The 18,759-nt window shown below is 46.5% G+C and overlaps 1 protein-coding gene across 2 annotated transcripts in view; it reads right to left on the bottom strand.

Annotated features, from left to right (window-relative positions):
- The window catches only part of RABL6 (RAB, member RAS oncogene family like 6), a 59,399-nt gene that overhangs the window by 5,892 nt on the left and 34,748 nt on the right, over positions 1-18,759 (bottom strand). For both annotated transcript variants that reach the window (XM_026106206.2, XM_064523546.1), the window contains 4 exons: positions 10,801-11,159; positions 8,255-8,420; positions 2,149-2,367; positions 686-1,034 (listed from right to left, as the gene is read on the bottom strand). In XM_026106206.2, coding sequence (XP_025961991.2) covers positions 686-1,034; positions 2,149-2,367; positions 8,255-8,420; positions 10,801-11,159 — 1,093 coding nt within the window. The remainder of the gene's footprint in view (positions 1-685; positions 1,035-2,148; positions 2,368-8,254; positions 8,421-10,800; positions 11,160-18,759) is intronic.

An 18,759-nucleotide genomic window follows, 5' to 3' on the forward strand; every position in this document is an offset into this window, starting at 1 on the left:
TTGGCTGTTTCTACAGAGACTGCTCCACTGTCTGTGAGTGCAGATTTCTGAAATCAGGGATAGCCAGAGCCACAGCAGCAAGTTCTTATGAGCCCAGAGAAGATACCTGCACTTTCTCCATCTTTAATCCATGACAGGTCCAGAGGAGACTTCATTGTGTTTGAGCAGACATCTGCAGGCTGCACTGAGCAGCTGCCCATGTGTGGAACATGACAGAGACATTATAGTTAACCTGACTCTGCTGGCAAGTCCTCCGGCAGATTTTGCTACTTCAGTAAACGAGCTTTGCCAAGTAAATTCAGTTATGGCCTTTTGATTGCTGATCGACTGTAAGGAGCCCACTTGTCTCTCTCTTGCATGCACACATTTCCACATATTAATCTTGGGATGAAAAACCCTCAGTTTTGTATTTCATAATTTCCACACTGCTGAACTGACCAATTTCTGGAGTTACTGAGAATAAATAGCACTTAAAATCCATTACCACAAACCTCATTGCCGTGTGACAATCAGAGCATTAGCAAGTTTGTGCTCAAATCAAGCCCTTCAGGTTGCTTAGCACCTGACTTGCTGTGACTGCTGCTGAGAGACCAGGAGAGCAGATGAAAGCCCTGCTCAGTGAGATGCCTCAACACTTCCAGCTCAGCTTTGCAGGAGCACACAGTGATTCATGCACATTATTTACCATTTTCTTTCTCTGGCTGTCAGACTCCTCACTTTCAAAGTCTGGGTCATCCATAACAAATGAGAGCATCTGAGTAGCTATTGGTCCCTCTTGATCACTGTCAGACTCTTCAGGCTTCTCCTCTTTGACCACTTTCTGTTTGAGAGCATGTCCTTTGCTTTGGGAAGTGGTCTTTGGGGCCTGGGCTGCTGCTGGGGTGGCAGCAACAGCAGCTGGCAGCCCAGTGCTGAGCTTACTGCTGCTGTTTCTTTCAGACCCGGAACGTGGAGGTAAATTGTCGGGAGGCTTCGGGTCAGTTGCTTTGGTCGAAACTGGTTCGCTCTGTGGTTTCAAAGAATTTCTGGAAGACCTTAAAAGAAAGAAACAAGCTGTCAGAGCCTGTCCACACCAGCAGTCTCTGAGTCCCAAATTGTGCTCACAGCCTCTTGCAGGCAAGCTCTAAGGAGTGAGGTGACAAGAACCCTCAAACTCAATCCCACTAAAGAGGCCGTGAGAGTGAACTCCAGGAGTTCATGACTGGAGGCAAGTAAGACACTGAGCTCTCCCCAGCTCCTGCAGGACTACTAAAAAACAGATTTGATATGCTAATGCTTTCCTAACATATCTGTATCTGTCACTGCATCAGGCAAGCTCTCTGATCACAACAGTCAAGCACGTCTAACCAGTGTTAGAAATATGTTTAAAGGATGAACAAGCACTTTTCTTTTGCTTTTCCACATCCCGTTCCTGCTTCTCTCCAGTCCTGCACAAGCAAAACAAAATGACCAACTGATAGGTAAACCTGTCTCTTGGGCTTCAATGTGTATCTCAAAAGGAGACGTACCACAGCCAAGAAGCGGGGAAGATGTCCAAAAACACACCATTCAGAGCATAAAAGTGTTTCTGGCAGTAAATCAAATGCTGAAAGACAGTTCTCCTGTCCCTGAGGATGCTGATGCACAGGTGCCTGCATCGGTGGGCCAAGCCTGCCCATATTAGCTACAGGACCATAGGGTACATGAAAAATATGATTCAGTTCATCATTCTCTAGCACAGGATGCAGTGAATGACTTCCACTCCCCTCACGACAAGACTCGACTCCTCTGTCCTCCTCACACTGCTAGGAACAGACATTCAGAAGCTTGGTTACAGTCTCTTGTTCCAGCTTGAGAGAAAGGATGGGCCATTCTCAAACAGGAACACACTAGGGACTGCAGAAGGGCTTTACACGGCTCACGGGCGCTGACATGTTACTTAGGTAGGGTGCAGCTGTATTGTAAGAACTACTAGTACCACAAACCACCTTCTGAAAACACTGTGTAAATCAGTCACGCCTAAAGTAAACACACCCCCAGCTCACAGTTTAAGGAACAGGCTCAGAGAGACGCTAGGTTTCCTGGAGGCTGCGTAGGAAGTCAGTGGCACGGTTGAAAAGAGGCCCAAGTGTGCCAACACAATTTCATACTTCAGACTGTACTTTGTACCTTTTTTTGTCATGTTGAGTATCAATGTCCTCATCAGGCATGAGGACGAACTTAGAGTCCTTCACCGCTTCCTCTTCCTCCTCCTCACTGGACAGGGTGATGTTCTTGCTGGGCACACGTTCTGTTGCCAGCATGGGCCTGCTGGGCATTTTGTCATCCAGATCCAGGTCGTCTTGGAAACCCGCCACCATGGGGTTCCCCCCAGGTGCCTCTCCATCGCTGCAAGGGTAGACAAAGGTTAGACACAGCAGGATGTGCTAGGACGAACCCGCCTTCCCCCTTGAAAGCAGAGTGGCACTGGCCAGGCTTTTAGGGCTAACTTCAGGGCTGACTTCCCTTAGCCTGGGGTGGCTCCACCGCCAGCCTCCCCTCTTTGCACCACCCAGCACAGAGCCTGGCGCAGGCTGGACCTGCTCCCATAGAGCACAGGGGTGCCACAAGCCCAGTACCAAGAGGGGTACCAGAAGGACGTCATACAGTGGCTGCCACCACTCAAGCCTAGCATAAGCAGCTGGAAAAGGCAGACCTTGGTGCTAAAGAGCAGCCTATTGCTTCAGTAGGGTCTCTATCAGAACATCTCTGGTCTGACATGCAAGATTAGTCAATTAAAAAGTAGGAACTGCCTGCCTTAATCCCTGCAACCTGTAATTAAACCTGATCATCTACTGTCACTACTACAGGAATTCACCTGCAGCTACTAGCTTCTTGGAATTGTTTCTATTTCTGTGGTACTCCCTGAAGCAGGCAGCTACCCAGACAACATAACCACGCTTTAACATTCCCCAAATTATATTAACTTAAGGACACACTTCTAGAGCGAAGAGTCTTTCAGACTCCCTGGATGTAACACAGTTATGCTTTCAGAGACATCTTGATAGAGAACTTCACAGCTGAAATTACCAGCTGAGGATTCCTGTCTGCATCTCCCCAGGCCATGCAGTTTTAATACTTTCCCAAGGACTCGCTCATGTCAGGAATACAGATTTTCTCTCAGTCTCAGTCGATGAGCCTTTGCATCACCGTTCTTCATTCTGTTTGCTTTATCAGCTGGTGTGCTCTTTCTCACAGATGCCCGTTTGCTTCCTGAGAACCTACCATGAATAATATTTGCTGTCCTTTTAATGACTTGATAGGGACTGTACAAACACAGCCTTTGTTTTCATGCAAATCCAAAAAATGATTATGCTTTGGAACAGATACGTTTTAGAGGCACAAAAGAAATGACATGAAACTAAAATCCTTAAGCGGTAAGGAGGTGGTATTCCCAGTCATCAGCACATGGCCAGCACAGGAAGAGAGAGCGAGCAGCTCTGGAGGACAGCGTGCCGATGACACAACAAATGCCTTAACACAGCCCAGTGAGATTCTACTACTCATTCCAGCTTTGCTTATGTCTAGTTATTGTTTACCAGTTAGTTTTAAAGAATTTACACATCTGCCAACAGATTATGCAATATTTGCAGGGCACGGGACACTGTGCTCATCACAAATGCAATAGCACATTAAGAAGGATTACAATTAACGCCTGTCTAGGTTACAGCGCTAAGATCACGTCTAACATCCACTCCCTCCTCCTGCTTTCCATATAGGGTATGGAATAATTCCTGAAATGCCCCTCTGCTTTCAGGATCTCCCAGCACGGCTCCCAGCTCAGCAGAGGCAGGCTGCCAAAGAGTCCATCATCATCATCACTGCTGCCCTCGTTCTGAGCCAGAACGGAGGTTCACAGCCCGTCCCACACAAAGGAGAGGAATATCGGTCCGCCAAACAGCCTCCAAGCGCCACGCTGGCTGGAGGAATTGCCAGCGGGAAATTTCTAAAGTCTGGGAAGAACTGACGGGGATTCCTCTCAAAACGCGCTGACAAGAAAATGGGGGCACATCCTAAAAATGGCACCATACTGTTTTGAACTAGTAACACTGCATTTCTTTAACATGTCACTGCTCTGCTTAGCATGGGGACTCCCCAGAGATTACTGCTTTTGCTACTGTCCTTCTACCACACACCAGACTTGACCTGCAGTCTTTAAAACATTCCCGGTCTGAACAGAAAGCATATCCGCGTGTACATATACACACACGAAGTGGGTCATCTCCCTTTGCAGTGAACCCACTGCCTCCATCTACAACTTCCACACAAATTACTGAGCAAGAGCTTAAGAGCAAAGCAATGAAGTGAATATACGTCAGGAAAATCACTGCTGCAGTATAAACAAGGTCTGACAATGCAAAATTAGTATCAGCTTGTGGTCCTGAGAGTCCAGCTGGAAGGAATTCAGAGCAGGCAAAAACAAGCACATTGCACCACTCTCTCCAACACTTGACACACCGCCAAGCCTGCGTTAGTATTGAGCCAACGTGTTTTCAGGCGCAGGTACCCACCACAAATGACTACGCTCGCGGAGGTCTGCGTTTGAGCTACTGATCAAAGAGCATGTTGGGGGTTCCTCGGGGCGAGCCCTCCGTGGAGGATACAAAAGAGCTTCTGGTGATGGAACAAATCCTGCTGCAATATGAGCATACAGTTTCAAAACCTGGATCAACAGCACTCCATCAGCCCTGCCGTACGGCCAGCGGAGCCAATCCCACAGGGATCCAGCAGAATCCTCTTTGCCACATCGATTTTGAGGCTAGAGAAAGAAGGAAAAACCCAAAATCTAATATACCAGATAAGCTAAGGGAATCATATTTCACAGGATGAGCCCACAAGACTATACGCTAGGAGATGGGAGAAATCATATTTCACAGGATGAGCCCACAAGACTATATGCTAGGAGATGGGAGTCTTCCAGTATGAACCAAACCATGTCCTCAGCTTCCCTTACTTGGTCTAGCACAGCTGGGTAACACCATATAAATAAAAGATGCCATTAAAAAAAAAATAAAAATAAAAAAATCAAAAAAACCTTCAGATTTAAGGACATGGAAATCTAATCCATGTTTCAGATAAAGGTCTACTGATGTGGAGAAAAAAAAAAACCCTGCAACATCATTAGGTTTTGCGTAAACTCACTTTCAAACAGAGACCTACAACCTCCCCATGAACTTAAACCAGCTTGACCCAGCAGGAAAGAACTGGGGAGCCTAACCAGAACCTGACTAGCCCCTCTGGTGCAGTCACACATGCACTGGCTCAGGGTATCAAGGCCAAACAGCAGCAAGGTAAGTGCTGCAACAGCTAATTAGGAAATTGAACTGCCTTCCTAATGAGCTGATGAGGAAACTGATTTTGGGAGTTCTCTTTATTGCAAGCTAGAGAGCCAAAACACATCGTTAAACAAAAACCAAGACTGCATAAATCTCTGCGGACCTGTGCTGGGAGTTAGCTAGCACTTCAGTAGGAGTTGAAAGTCTCGGCAGCTGTCTGATCTTTGGGCGAGAAAAGCCCTGTTCCACAGGCATGAGCTCATTCCTCACTGCTAGTCACTGCTAGCACACTTCAGAAAAAATGCATTTTTTCTAATATTACTGCTCCATGTCAGTTCTTGCTCCATTGTTCAGAGAGATATTACAGAGCAGAGAATGGGGGCAGAGAAGTTCACAAAGCATAACTGAAAAAAATATCAAAGAATTTCCTGTGTAACTAAAACACACAAGAAACATCAGACTTTGTAGCCTCCTTCTGAGGCTTAGAAAGGAAAAGCAAACAAGTTCTTACAAGATGGAATCACACACACTATACAGTTTGGGAAGCAGTTCAGTTACACGACAGAGCATAATACAGAAGCATAACTACCCCTGCCTTGAATGAGAAGTGCACGGTGCACTAAGGCATTCCCATATGAACTCATTACAAGATTCTTGCTTACAGACAGTAAGACAGTTCCTTTTATTTGGGTTAGAGAAGTAACTTCTATACATTTTCAACACAAAGCCCATTTCCCTACTACAACTTCTACGGCCATTCAGTTTAGGAGCTTATGCTTGGTCACAACACACACAGGAATGATGCTGCTAAGCTCTGTAACCTTAACACTCAGATCTCTGCTTAAAAACATGTTCAAGAGACCTGAATGCATCCCTCTAGCAAGATTCTCCAACTTCTGTTCCTCACTCAGATGCAAGGAAAGCAGCTTCCAGCATTCTTCAAAATCCAAACGTCTCCAGTAGGTTTGAGTGGTTTCACAGGAGAACTTTGGTTTTATTTAGGCCAAAGATAAACTTTTGCAGTAGATTTTGTTGCAACAATTTGCTCGCTGCAGTAGAGGCTGATTATTAGGGATGATGCTTACAGAACTCTTAAATTTCTCCTGGCCATCGTGGGGTTGTAACTGGTGTCCTGGAAGGAATAGGTTAGTACAGGTTATGGGCAGAACCACACATCACATCTCTGAATTTCAGCAGTCTGGTTTACTGTGGTAGACACCTTCTGGCAACAAACAGAACGTAAAATTACCAGACCACTCAGAAAACTGTATAAACTATTTAAAAAACCAGAACAAGACGTGGATGCCAAACTGTAGAGAAATACCAAGTATGTGAATTTGTAGGCATGTACTGCAAGGTCTTCTCCCAGGGAAACAGAGCTGTTCTTGCTGCAGATAGTTACCGCTGCCTTCAGAAAATGAAGTAGTGAATGTGTTCTTTCTGTATCCAGTGAAAGCTCAAAGGTCTCTCTCTCCCCCCCCACTGGCTCATAGGCGTTGGAAGGCATGTCTCCAAGGCTGGAGACACAGCATAGAGGGGCCATCAAAGCAGCCAAGAAAGTGACAGCTCTCCAAGGAGCTGGGCTTTTGTGCCACTGTTTGAGATGTTTAACGCCTATTTGCTCCCAAGGACTGATGTTCTGGAGAGGAGAAGCCTTTGTTAAAGATCGAGCCTCCTACACACAGCAAGAATTGCAGCTAAAAAGCTCAACGGCCATTCCAGAATCCAGTCCTGCAGCAAACCCTAGAAAGGCCAGGCTTGGCTCTCCTGATGCTTTTTTGTTAATCACAAAAAGATAGCACAACTTGGCCACAGTCAAGAGCAAGCACTTTGTAGGCCAGCACACTTCTAGCAGATACTGCTTTTTTTTTTTTAATTTATTAAAAAAAAAAAAAACATTCGTGTGTCCTACTATCATGAGGAATGATGATTCATGCTGACCTGCATCGGGCAGGCATGAAGCCTCACACAGACCATTGGCTGAGTTGAACTAGAGTACATCAAATCATGACAAATAGGTCAAATGATGCCAAATCCACAGCATTCACAGACAAGTTGTATCAACACTTAATTACCCTCTTGGTTAATGCAGTGGTGATGACAAAAAGCAGCCAGCAAAGACTGTTCTAAGCAGATGGACGCAGAGCTTGTGGAGTGCTCTTAGGTCACCTCTCAAATGACAGCCTGCACTCAGACAGTCCTGCTGCACAGCCTCTTGCCTAAGCAGCTCAGTGCACCACGATACCTTTTTTGGATAAAAAAGGCCAGGAAAACACAGAAAAGTCAGCCTACAACATGAGCGCAGCTCTCTACCATTGGGAGGATGCTGGGAAGGAACACTAGGAATGGACAGCCTACAGGAAAAGGAAGGCACTTGCTAAGACTTTTCTGGAGTCTGCAGGCAAGCTTGCAAAGACATTCCCAAAGGGACACCACCACCTCCATCCTTCCTTCCAGAATCCCATAAAGCCATGCAGTGCCCCCAAGTATCCTCCAACAAACACCAACCTTTTCCAAATGCCTCAGAAATAGCTGTGCTAAGTAGCACCTAACCATGCTTTGGGCCTCTGAAGTGGGAAGAAATGTTAGGTGAAATATAATAACCCTACAAAGTGAATCACGTTCCAGAAGGAAATACCACAAACATTTCAGCACACTTGGCCAGAAGGGAAATGCCTTCCTAACCCAAAGCAATCTACTCGTTTAAAACTGAGCAGGTAAGCAAGACAGCAAACCCAGGCAGGCAATAAATGGCTTTTACCGTCGTTTCTCCGATTCCCCAGGTGCAGCGTGCATCATTCCGCGGGAGATGGCAGAAGACAGAACGGCATGGGAACAGCTCATTGCTTTGCGGTCACTTTCTGAACGGTTGCAACAGGTTAGCCAGGCCTGAGCAACCATCCAGACTGCACGTCCAGATGCATCCCTGCCTCACCTCCCTCTATCTTCCCTTTCCTTACCTTTCACTATCAACACGGTGTTTAGTCTGTGGTTTCCCTTTGTCCTTCTGCGGGGCTGAGTCTTCTAGAAAGCTGTGGTCCAGGCTGTCATCAGGAACAAAGTCCTCCACGCTCTGCACTTTTGCAGAGGCTTCAGGGTGGGGGGCAGGAGCAGCAGCAGCAGCATCTGCATTAGGAACCGTAGTTGTAAATCACAGAGTTCATCACAAGCAAGACAGAAGTTCGCTTTTACAGATCTATTCTGCCCAGGGACTCTTCAGCACACACATAACAGCCACAAAGCCTTCAGCTATACAGTAAGGGCAGTGAAAAGGTACAAATAGGATACCCAAATCAATCCAAAGACTTGCATGAAGGTATTCACATAACACATACAGCCAATGTGGTTTACAATATACCATGCTGAACCCACCTCTTAAAAAGGTCTGAAAAACTCTGCCAAGATAGTGGATTCTGCTGCTGATGAATACTAACTATACCACAACTAGCTTTTTACACCTAGGCTAGCTGTGTGCACCACTCCTGCATGTTGCCCCCTCATTATTCTCTTACCTTTTGCAGGCTGTTCAGTTCACCCACTCACCTCCTCTTGCTTTTTAAAGTGTAGTTGTCAAAGGCAGAATTGTTCCTGCTTTGCTTTTAGATGTCCTGTGTAACTAAAAGCTCAAAAGCTACTGTAGATAAAGACTTGCTTTAATGCAGCTTATTTGCACAGCAACCTTTACCCATCTTCAAGGTATCAGGACGAAAATTCATGAAATTAGCATAACAAAGACGCCTAAAGAGATGAATCTTTTCAGAATTTGTACTATTCAACCTTTTTCTTCTGCCTGCATTGCACTTCGCACTTAGGCTCTTTTTCTTTACAGTTGAACAAGTTTTCTGTATGAATCTAGATTCTGCCCTACTAGCACAGCTTTCACTTAACTCCTGCATATGAGTAACACTATTAACAATGTCACAGCGTAGCTTTGGTGCAAGCAAAACACAGGCAGAAGAATTACTACTGCAAGACATCAAACAAAAGCTTAAATAGCAGTTCTCACAGAAAACACTAAGTATTAGTTTGTGATGGCGATTTTCAACTATTTTCCAGTCAGCAGACACCTAGACAAGTTCCAGTGGAGGTGCAGATCTTTTGCACATTGCATTTAAACCTAACAACAATGACAGATCAGGTTTTCCTAGTTACCTTTTGCAGCCCTCCAAAAAAGAGCCCTCAAGATCCATGGCTGCAGGCCACAAACCTAAAACAATTCTCAAGCTAAGAGATAGATTAAAAAAAAAAAAAGAAGGGTTGTAGGCAACTTGTCTGTCTTTCCTACGATAGATTAATCTTGTGTGTTCTGAACTGCCACCTTCCTGTACTCGGTTCCAACATCAGCTGGAAAGCAGATTAGCTGCATCCCGCACTCAACCTGCAGGTCTGCTCGCTGCATATGACCTATCTTGACTGAACAAGATGAAGGCTTTTTGTTGACACAGGGTTTCCAACAGTTTCTCCTCTTTGTTTGTTTGTTTGTCTCTGGGTAAGAGGAGTTATAAACAAACTGAAATTGGTATATTGTGTTATACCTGGTAACAGATTCAGGAGGCAGAACATTGTGTACAAATCTAAAATTGAAAGATTTCAACATCTGAAACTGCAAAGTGTTTTCACAGCACCTCCTCCTTTCTTTCTGTGGGTGTCTTGAGAGTACTGTGAGCTCTAGGGATTGACAGTCTGAAGGAGAGGTATTTCCAAAGGGTGATTCAAACCATGTCATGCTAACGATTTTTAAGTAGTGCCAGTTCTGCAGCTCCAGTCAGCTTTGCAAGCAAAGTGAACGTGACAGGCAAATTAAGGTCCAGATCAGTAACAGCGAATGCAACAAAGCCTTCAATGCCTCCTCCCTGCAACTCCATCCAACAGAGGTTCGGAGCAAATGCTGCACTACTCTGCTCCATTGTTTACTAGCGTTAAGGAAGTCGGCGTGGGCTGCTCTCCTCCTCGGAGCAATTCTGAGGGAGAATATTTCCCCAGAGGGGAATCCGCTGCAACGCCAGCGCAGTCCTGGACTTACGTGATCATTTCTGCCCAGGTAACCTTTAAAATCAACACTCCGCTTTTCCCTGTTAACACACAGGAACCCTTTTGAGCTGCCAGACTTTGCGAAGATAGCACCTCAAACAGCTTCTCTTACAATTTTTATTGCTATTCAAGGGGCATATGTGTTCCTGGCAAGAAGCTGAGAGTTATTTTATTGGCATCCCCTGGACACTCAAAACCTTCCTCCTGAAGCACCCTATAGCTTCCAGCCAGCTGGTTGGACACAGTCCCCATCCAAGCGCAGCCCCATCAGCCCAGCACAGAGAAAAATCAAAACACTGATGAGGAGAAAAGAACAGAGTGACAACATGGCTCTCCTGGGACACGTGCTGAATGCACAGAAGGCTTGCACTCCTCAGACCTCTGTCTGCTCAGCCTCTTGCAGGGAAAGAAAGAAGGACAAAAGAGAAACACCCATGGATGACCTCCTGCCTGGACACCTCACTTCAGCACTTACCTGGCTGGGGAGGAGAGGGCTCTGATGCAGGAGAAGTCCCAAAGAGACGTGATATGATGCTGCGCTTCTGTGGTGGGATTGCAGCTGGAAGCGCTGGGGAGGCTGTGGCTGGCGGAGGCGCGTGCGGCTGCTGGGCATCTGGTGCAGGCACTGGTGAAAAAGATGAGGGGGGTTCAGGGGATACGGCGGAGCTGGTGGAAAGCGGCTGTGGTGGCTGTGGGGTGCCAGGGCTGGAACTGCCTGTTGATGTGGAGCTCGGAGGTACGATGGGTGACTGGGAGCCAGAGGAAGGGCTTTGCCCATTAGTTGTTAGTGGCGATGTATGTCCTCGACTTCGGGCTTCCATCATTTCAAGGAAGCTACAGGGAAGATAAATTGCAAACATAAGGAATGGAGAAAACATGCTCAGGACAGACCCCGAGTGCAGCGCTGTGCTGCTTTGGCTACGTGCTAAGCTGAGAGCTGCCATGATTGCCTGGGCCATTATAAACAGATAGAGTTCACCTGTGACAGCTAAACTCACCTAGCATGGACATCTGGAGAATCCCAACCTGCTGTGCACTGCAGGAGGAAACCTACATTTGAAATGGTGCTGGGGACTCCCTGGACAGACAGACCAAAACAATGTGCCAGGGCTTGAAACAAAACCTGAAGTCAGCTCTTGGAGATATATCTCTCAGGGACAAAGTATTACAGGAATGGCACGTTCTTAGATTCTGGAGAAGAGATCAGAGTACTTGGGATAACTCTGTAAAAACCTCTTCTTTCAGCCAAGAATATTTGAGAGTCCTTGAATGTTAAATGAAAAGAGATATTCCAGGGGGCCCACAGAGGACTGACAGGAATTATCAGTCTCATCACGCACAGGTACCAATCCAATCTCTCTGCCTTGCACACACACATCATGTACAGGAGCCGACAGAGCCAAGAAGCAGAAGCTCTGAAACAAGCTGCAGTCCTGACCAGTTCCCTGACTTGAAGAACATCAAAGCCCACAGAGCCAGAAAGGTTGCACTGTTCTGTCCTTTTGGAAAGGGAAACCAAGTCTGATCCTGTTGCAACCTTGTTCTGCAGCCAGTTTGGTTACCAGCTTTTCCACAAGCTTTACCCAAAGAAACACTACCAGAAGGGCTGTGGTAAGAGGCCAGGCTTTCACTAGGAAACAGTCTCAAAATAAGATCTGCTACATGTAGCACATCTGAGAGGTACAAAGAGGATTAGCAAAATGAAATGTCAGGTACACAAAATCTAGCAAATGTCATGATCTCTCCTCTTACTTCACTAAGCTTAATGAGCTCCTGCGTGCACAGAGGTACAGGTTCAACTACCTCCCTCTGCAAGACAGAGACTCAGCAGCACTCCAGGCAAAGAGTGCGTCAAAACAGAGACTACCTCCAACACAGAGCACCACCTTGTCCTTCAGGGACGCAAACCAGATGGATCCCTTTACTGGAAGGGCTTCTAGCAGAAAGGAAGCAGCATGGGCTAAAAGACTCCAAGATTCCTTGAGATATCTTTTTGAGATATCATTTCTTACTCTAAGGAGCAAACAAATACACTCTTAAGGAACAAGCTAATATATTTTGTCAGCAGCAATGTGAGGAACTCTTTAGAACAACCTCCCCACCCCCTCCCAATGCTGTTATTTAAGCTGGAGAATTAGGAGTCCTTCCCAGCAATTGGCTAAAGCACAGATAAAAGTAACGCTATAAAGCAGAATTAGGTGGGAGAGAAATCACTGGTAGAATTCCTCAAAGGTCAGCCTGAATTTTAGTATTTTAACGAAGTGGCACAGAGACCAGGGATACACTCATAAATTCCCAAGTTAAGAGGCAGCATCAACACAGAAGAGGACAGAGACGACATACAGAAAGAACTGGATGAACATGAATAACAGAAATAGGAAGAAATTCAACGGTAGGAAGAAAAGGGTCATCTACTGAAAGCACGAGGAAACAGCTACAATTTCACCATATGAGAATGGCTGAGAAAGACTTGCTTAACCCCTCTCAGAATATCATACTAGAAGGCTGCAATGCAACACGGCCTGCGGGGAGCAGAAAGTGAGCCAGGCTGTCACAAGGCAGGTCCGTTGCCTATCTCCAAGGCTGCTGTCAAGGCGGCTAAATTAGTGCCACGTTGTGGTAGCTACACAGATGCTTGCACCAGGATTTGGAGCCAGGCTCACATGCTCATTCCACCTAGCACACTGGCTAAAAGGCGAAACACTCTTGTCAGAGCTGAGATTAGAGCACGTGGCAGAGCATTCGTTCCAGCAGCCTCCATCCCAAGGGACTAGGAGCTGGGGGGAGTGATGCAACTGTGCGGCAGCACATTCCACTGAAAATGATGCACGGATTTGTCATGTATCAACGAGAAAATGGGGAAGATTAACTCTTGCACAAACAAGTACAGAGCTCTGGGGAGACACAGAGCAGATTCGTTTGGAAGGTGCACAACGCATCACACGTCACGAGAATCCAATAGCGTATTTTCACCGCCTCGCTATCATTGCTCTGCAAGACCTGCTCTGCAGGTTATATATCACTCCTTTCTTGAGAAGACTGCAATACGTGCAGTTCAGTATCGCAAAAGACAGACTATCTACGCAATGCATCTGTGGCAATGGTAAGATAAGACAAGGATACCTGCATTTCTGCCCTTGTCCAACAAAGCAAATGCTCTAATCCACAAAATGTGGATCTACGGCATGGAAAGCTCTCCAAGAGACTTGCCTGCGCAAGCTGTGTGTCGCTGCAGATCCACCCCAGAGGTACTGGGTGCTCAGTTCTGCCTCCGATTCAGGCCTCCCAGCGAGCTGGAAGGCAGGATGGCCTTTCCTCCCATGTCCCACTCAGGGTTAAAGATTCCTACCTCCCAACTCTGAAGGGAAATTATCTCCTGCTGATCCACGTGCCCTCCGTCTGGTTTATAGGAACAGTAATCCTGGCTTGAAGGCCTGCAAACCTAGACACTGCCGCATCCAGGAGCTGCGATGCCAGCTCTGCTTGCTCTCCGGGCTGAGCTGAACTCTCTAAGAGCAGCTCAGATTGCCTACGTGAGCACCTAAATCACCAGTGCCACTTGAAAACTGAACAACTGCTGACTCTCTGACCAGCACATTGGGCCCCACCATCAAGGCAGCTGGGAGATTCAGATGTGACAGGACTGAAGACTAAGGAATGAGGATCGTGTATGTAGTACATGCAAAGTACGTATGTAGTCATCTGAGGATACAAAATACGAAGCTCAAAGAGTACTTAAAGGTGGTCCCAGCAAAGTGCAGGACACTCTTTATAATATCAGGATATCTGAAGACTTACTGTACTTCGTATTATCAAAGCTGCCCATTTTGGAACAACCTGCTTTGTTCTGGGCAGAAAGCCAGCTCCAGAGGGAGGGAGGACTGCGACTACCACCTGTTTCTGCTGCAGAAACGCACGAATTTTAAGAGCTGGAGGGAAAACATTCTACATGACTGAAGTATAATGAGTGCCATTTCTCCCTCCAGCTCAGCTAGTTTGGAGAATTGCACACATTCAGGCTCACTTCTGCACCTGCTCCTATGCCTCGCTTATCTATATTAGATGAAGGACACAAGAACAAGACATGGCAAGTTATTTTTAGTAGAAAGATACAACTGATTATTTGAGAGCAGCACGAGACACACTATTGCTCCAATAAAGTGCTAAGGAGAGCTCCAGCACCTGTGCTTAATGTGACCTTCCTCATCCAGAAACAGACACGTGGTCCAAGCTCAGTACTATGTGCCATGGCACCAGAGAAATAAGTATGGTCTGCTCCCAGTTTTATGTGGGCTGCATAAACCAGCTATGCTGAGCTTTCAAATCCAAGCCTTCCATGGAAGAGGTGGGTGGAAAAACAGCACACATGAAAACGCTGCCAGTAAACTCTCAGTAATTTCCACGGTGGAGGTGTCTAAGCATCCCCCACACTCTGAAAATACTACATAATGCATGAATGCTTTCTGTGGATTTACACATACTCTTCAGAGGCGCAAGCGCGGCTGTTTTAGGAACAGATCAGGCCAAACCTGCCACATGTCTGTTTTTTCTCATATTCTATACAATCTGCCTACTGTGTTCCTTGTTCTGTCCTTTTTGTCAGCCCTTAGCCAAAGCGGCCATCCAAAAAGCCATCCACTCAAAATCTTACTGTTAAACAAACAGGTGTTTCATATATGCAGCAGGTTTAGGACACAAGGCTCTATTAACACACAGGATGAAATCACGCTGTGACCTAAGTATAATTGTTCTGGTTTGGATTCAGAGATAGCAAATATGCCATGCAAGTCCAGGTGAGTTATTTGTCTTCACCCATGTGGGCTCCTTGTTTGCATTTTGATCCTTCCATTTCACACTGAATAACAAGTCCACATTGTCAAAAGCCCTAAATAATTCAGTCAGTTGGACCTGCTCACAAGAGCAGACTTTTATGCGATTTTAAAGATGAACATGCTCTGCGGGAACAAAGACTCATCAGGGCCTGAGGTTGCTGCTGTTCTGCTCACAGAGCAAACAAAGAAGGTACAAAAGGACTTACTAACCTGGCAGTTCCTCAAATTGTCAGTGTTCTTGTTTATTTACTATTGAAGACGGGAACAGCCCGAAGCTTTTTGGCTCCTGGTTCTAATATTCTATGATCAATTTTTCAAACCTATTTTATTTGGCAAGAAATGCTTTGGCCCCGTGACATCAGTTTCATTATGATAATCTACATCTGATCATTTAAGCTCCCTGAACTTAGGGTTAGGTTTCCACTCACTTGTTTTAGGCTCATGAGAGGCACTGAACCGGAGTCCCCTTTGAGCCCAGGTCCCTGAATGCCAGATCAATAGTCAGCACGAGCTAGGTGGAAGCTTGCTGTCCAGGCCTTGGACACTACGATCCCTCCCCAGCGGTGCCTCAGGTTCTCCATTTGACACAAAACAGGTGCAGCAGGTAGAGGTACGAGTCTCTTCCTTCAGCTGGGGACAACGTACACGTTGACTCCTTCCCCCAAATGACATTCTAGACAACCTCTGTGTTCTCCACTTCTCAAGCAAGTCTGATGATGATAGGTGCAGCTGCAATTTATTTTTAATGCAGCCACACACAAAGAACTTGACCTAGAGGCCCTTCTAACACAAAGGACTACACTGAAGGGCAACAAAGGACTCACAGCAAGATGAACTGATAAAGATGGAGCAGGGGGGAGAAAAAGCAGAAGTGGTTTTATTTTCCTGAGTGGTAATGGCCAGTTTAATCTCTCAATGTGATTCTGGGCCTTTACTCTGTCATAGCATAAGACAGGGGAGAACAGGCCTAGCAGCAAGTCCTCCTGTTGGACGTTAGATGCTACTCAGTACCAAGGTCTTTGCAAAATTATGAGCTGCACTCAACGCATGAAAAAAGGGCAATGACTTACTCTGTAGTGAATAAAGCTGTCTAGCGCAGGGAGCCTGCTTCCCAAAATAAGAGTCCTCATTAGGAGAGAGCAAGTGCCTCTCTGCAATCACCACTTGATCATCATCCCTACCCAGACAGCAGCATTTGGCTATCCAGGACTACCTGACAACACAAATCACAGCTGTACGGCAGAGCTGAGACAGCACTCAGAAGGACTTCCATCATGCAGAAGCCTGGAACAGATTCTTTTGCTGCAGAAGTTGCAGATTGGATTATACTGTATTTCTCAGACAATCTGAATTTCAACTGCTTTGAATACATTTTTGCAAAGCCTAATTGTTTGCTTAAGAGATCCTAAACACTAGGAGTGAATGGTCTGAAAATTAATTTCTTATCATTGACTCCTGAAAAAAGTTGGCCTTCATGTGCTTACAAGTCAAATGATCACACAGTGGTTTAAAGAACTGAAGTTTCTCAAAATGAGTGTGAAAGAAGATGGAATTGCTCAAAAAGGATAATCTAAGTATTTCTTTTCACACAGAATGGTTGAAGTTGGAAGGGACCTCTGGAGGTCATCTAGCCCAATCCCCTTGCCCAAGCAGAGTCACCTAGAGCACGTTGCCCAGGACCCTGTCCAGACAGCTTCTGAATATCCCCAAGGAAGGAGATTCCACAGCCTCTCTGGGCAACCTGTTCCAGTGCTCTGTCACCTTCCCATTAAAAAAGATTTTCCTCATGTTTAGCTGGAACTTCCTGTATTTCCGTTTGTGCCCATTGCCTCTCGTCCTATTGCTGGGCACCACTGAAAAGAGCCTGGTCCCATCCTCTTTACAACCTCCCTTCAGATAGTTATACAAATGGATAAGATCCTTCCACAGTCTTCTTTTCTCCAGGCTCAACAGGCACAGCTCTCTCAGCCTTTCCTCAAATAAGAGATGCTCTACTCCCTTCATCATCTAGTAGTCCTTCACTGGACTTGCCTCAGTAGCTCCATGTCTCTCTTGTATTGGGGAGCCCAGAACTAGACACAGCACTCCAGGTGTGGCCTCACCAGGGCTGAGTAGAGCGGAGGGATTACCTCCCTTGATCTGCTGGCAATGCTCTTCCTAATGCAGCGCAGGATGCCATTGGCTTTCTTTGCCTTCTGGTGTATCAGCCACTCCTCTCCATTTTGTATCACCAGCAAACTTGCTGAGGGTGCACTCTGTCCCTTCATCCAGGTCATTAACAAGCTGAACAGTACTGGACTCAGTATTGACCCCTGGGGTACACCGCTAGCTACAAGCCTCCAGCTAGACTTTGTGCTGGTGATCACAACCCTCTGAGCTCAGGCCTTCAGCCAGTTCCCAATCCACCTCACTGTCTACTCATCTAGCCCGCACTTCCAGAGCTTGCTGATGAGGATGTTATGGGAGACAACATCGAAAGCCTTACTGAAGTCAAGGTAGACAACATCCATTGCTGTCTCCTCATCTACCCAGCTAGTCATCCCATCATAGAAGGCTACCAGTTCGGTTAAGTGTGATTTCCCCTTAGTGAATCCATGATGGCTACTCCTCATCACCTTCTTGTCCTTCATGTGCCTGGAACTGGTACCCAGAATGAGCTGCTCCATCACCTTCCCAAGGATCAATACAAGGTTAACCAGCCTACAGTTCCCAGGATCCTCCTTCTTGCCCTTTTGGAGACTGGAGTGACATCTTCTTTCTTCCAGTCCTCAGGCACCTCTCCTGATTGCCATGACCTATCAAAGATGATTGAGAGTGGCCTAGCAATGACATCCACCAGCTCCCTCAGCACTTGTGGGTGCATCCCATCAGGGCCCATGGACTTGTATGTGTCCAGTTTGCTTAAGTGACCCCAACCGCATCTGCCCCTACCAAGGGAAAGTCTTCCTTTCTCCAGACTTTTTGCCTGGTGTCTGGGGCCTGTGGAATCCTGAGGGCCAGTCTTACCAGTAAAGACCGAGGCAAAGGTGGCATTCAGCATCTCTGCCTTTTCTGTATCCTTTGTCACCAGGGCCACTGCCCCATGTAGCAGCAGGCCCATATTTCCCCTCATCTTTCGTTACTGATGTATTTAAAGAAGCCCTTCTTGCTGTCCTTGATATGCCTCACCAGATTCAACTCCAGAGGGCCTTGGTCTTGCTAGCCCCATCCCTGCATACTCGGACGATGTTCCTATATTCCTTCCAAGTGGCCTGTCCCTGCTTCCATCTTCTGTGCACTTCCTTCTGTTTGAGTTTTGCCAGGAGCTTCTTGTTCATCCATGCAGGTCTCCTGCTCCCTGTGCTCAACTTTCAAGCTCAGGAACGGTCCACCCTAATGGGCAGGAAGAGGTGAGCCTTGAATATTAACCAGCTCCCTTGGATCCCCCTTCCTTCTCAGGCCATATCCCATGGGATTCTTTCAAGAAGATCCCTAAAGAGGCCCAAGTCCGCTCTCCTGGAGTACAGGGTTGTGATCCTACTTTTTGCCCGGCTCCTTCTTCACAGAATCCTGAACTCCACCATCTCATGGTCACTGCAGCCAAGGCTGCCCCTGGTTTTCAC

The sequence above is a fragment of the Dromaius novaehollandiae genome, chromosome 20 (assembly GCF_036370855.1).
Source record: "Dromaius novaehollandiae isolate bDroNov1 chromosome 20, bDroNov1.hap1, whole genome shotgun sequence".
NCBI classification, from domain to species: Eukaryota; Metazoa; Chordata; class Aves; order Casuariiformes; family Dromaiidae; genus Dromaius; species Dromaius novaehollandiae.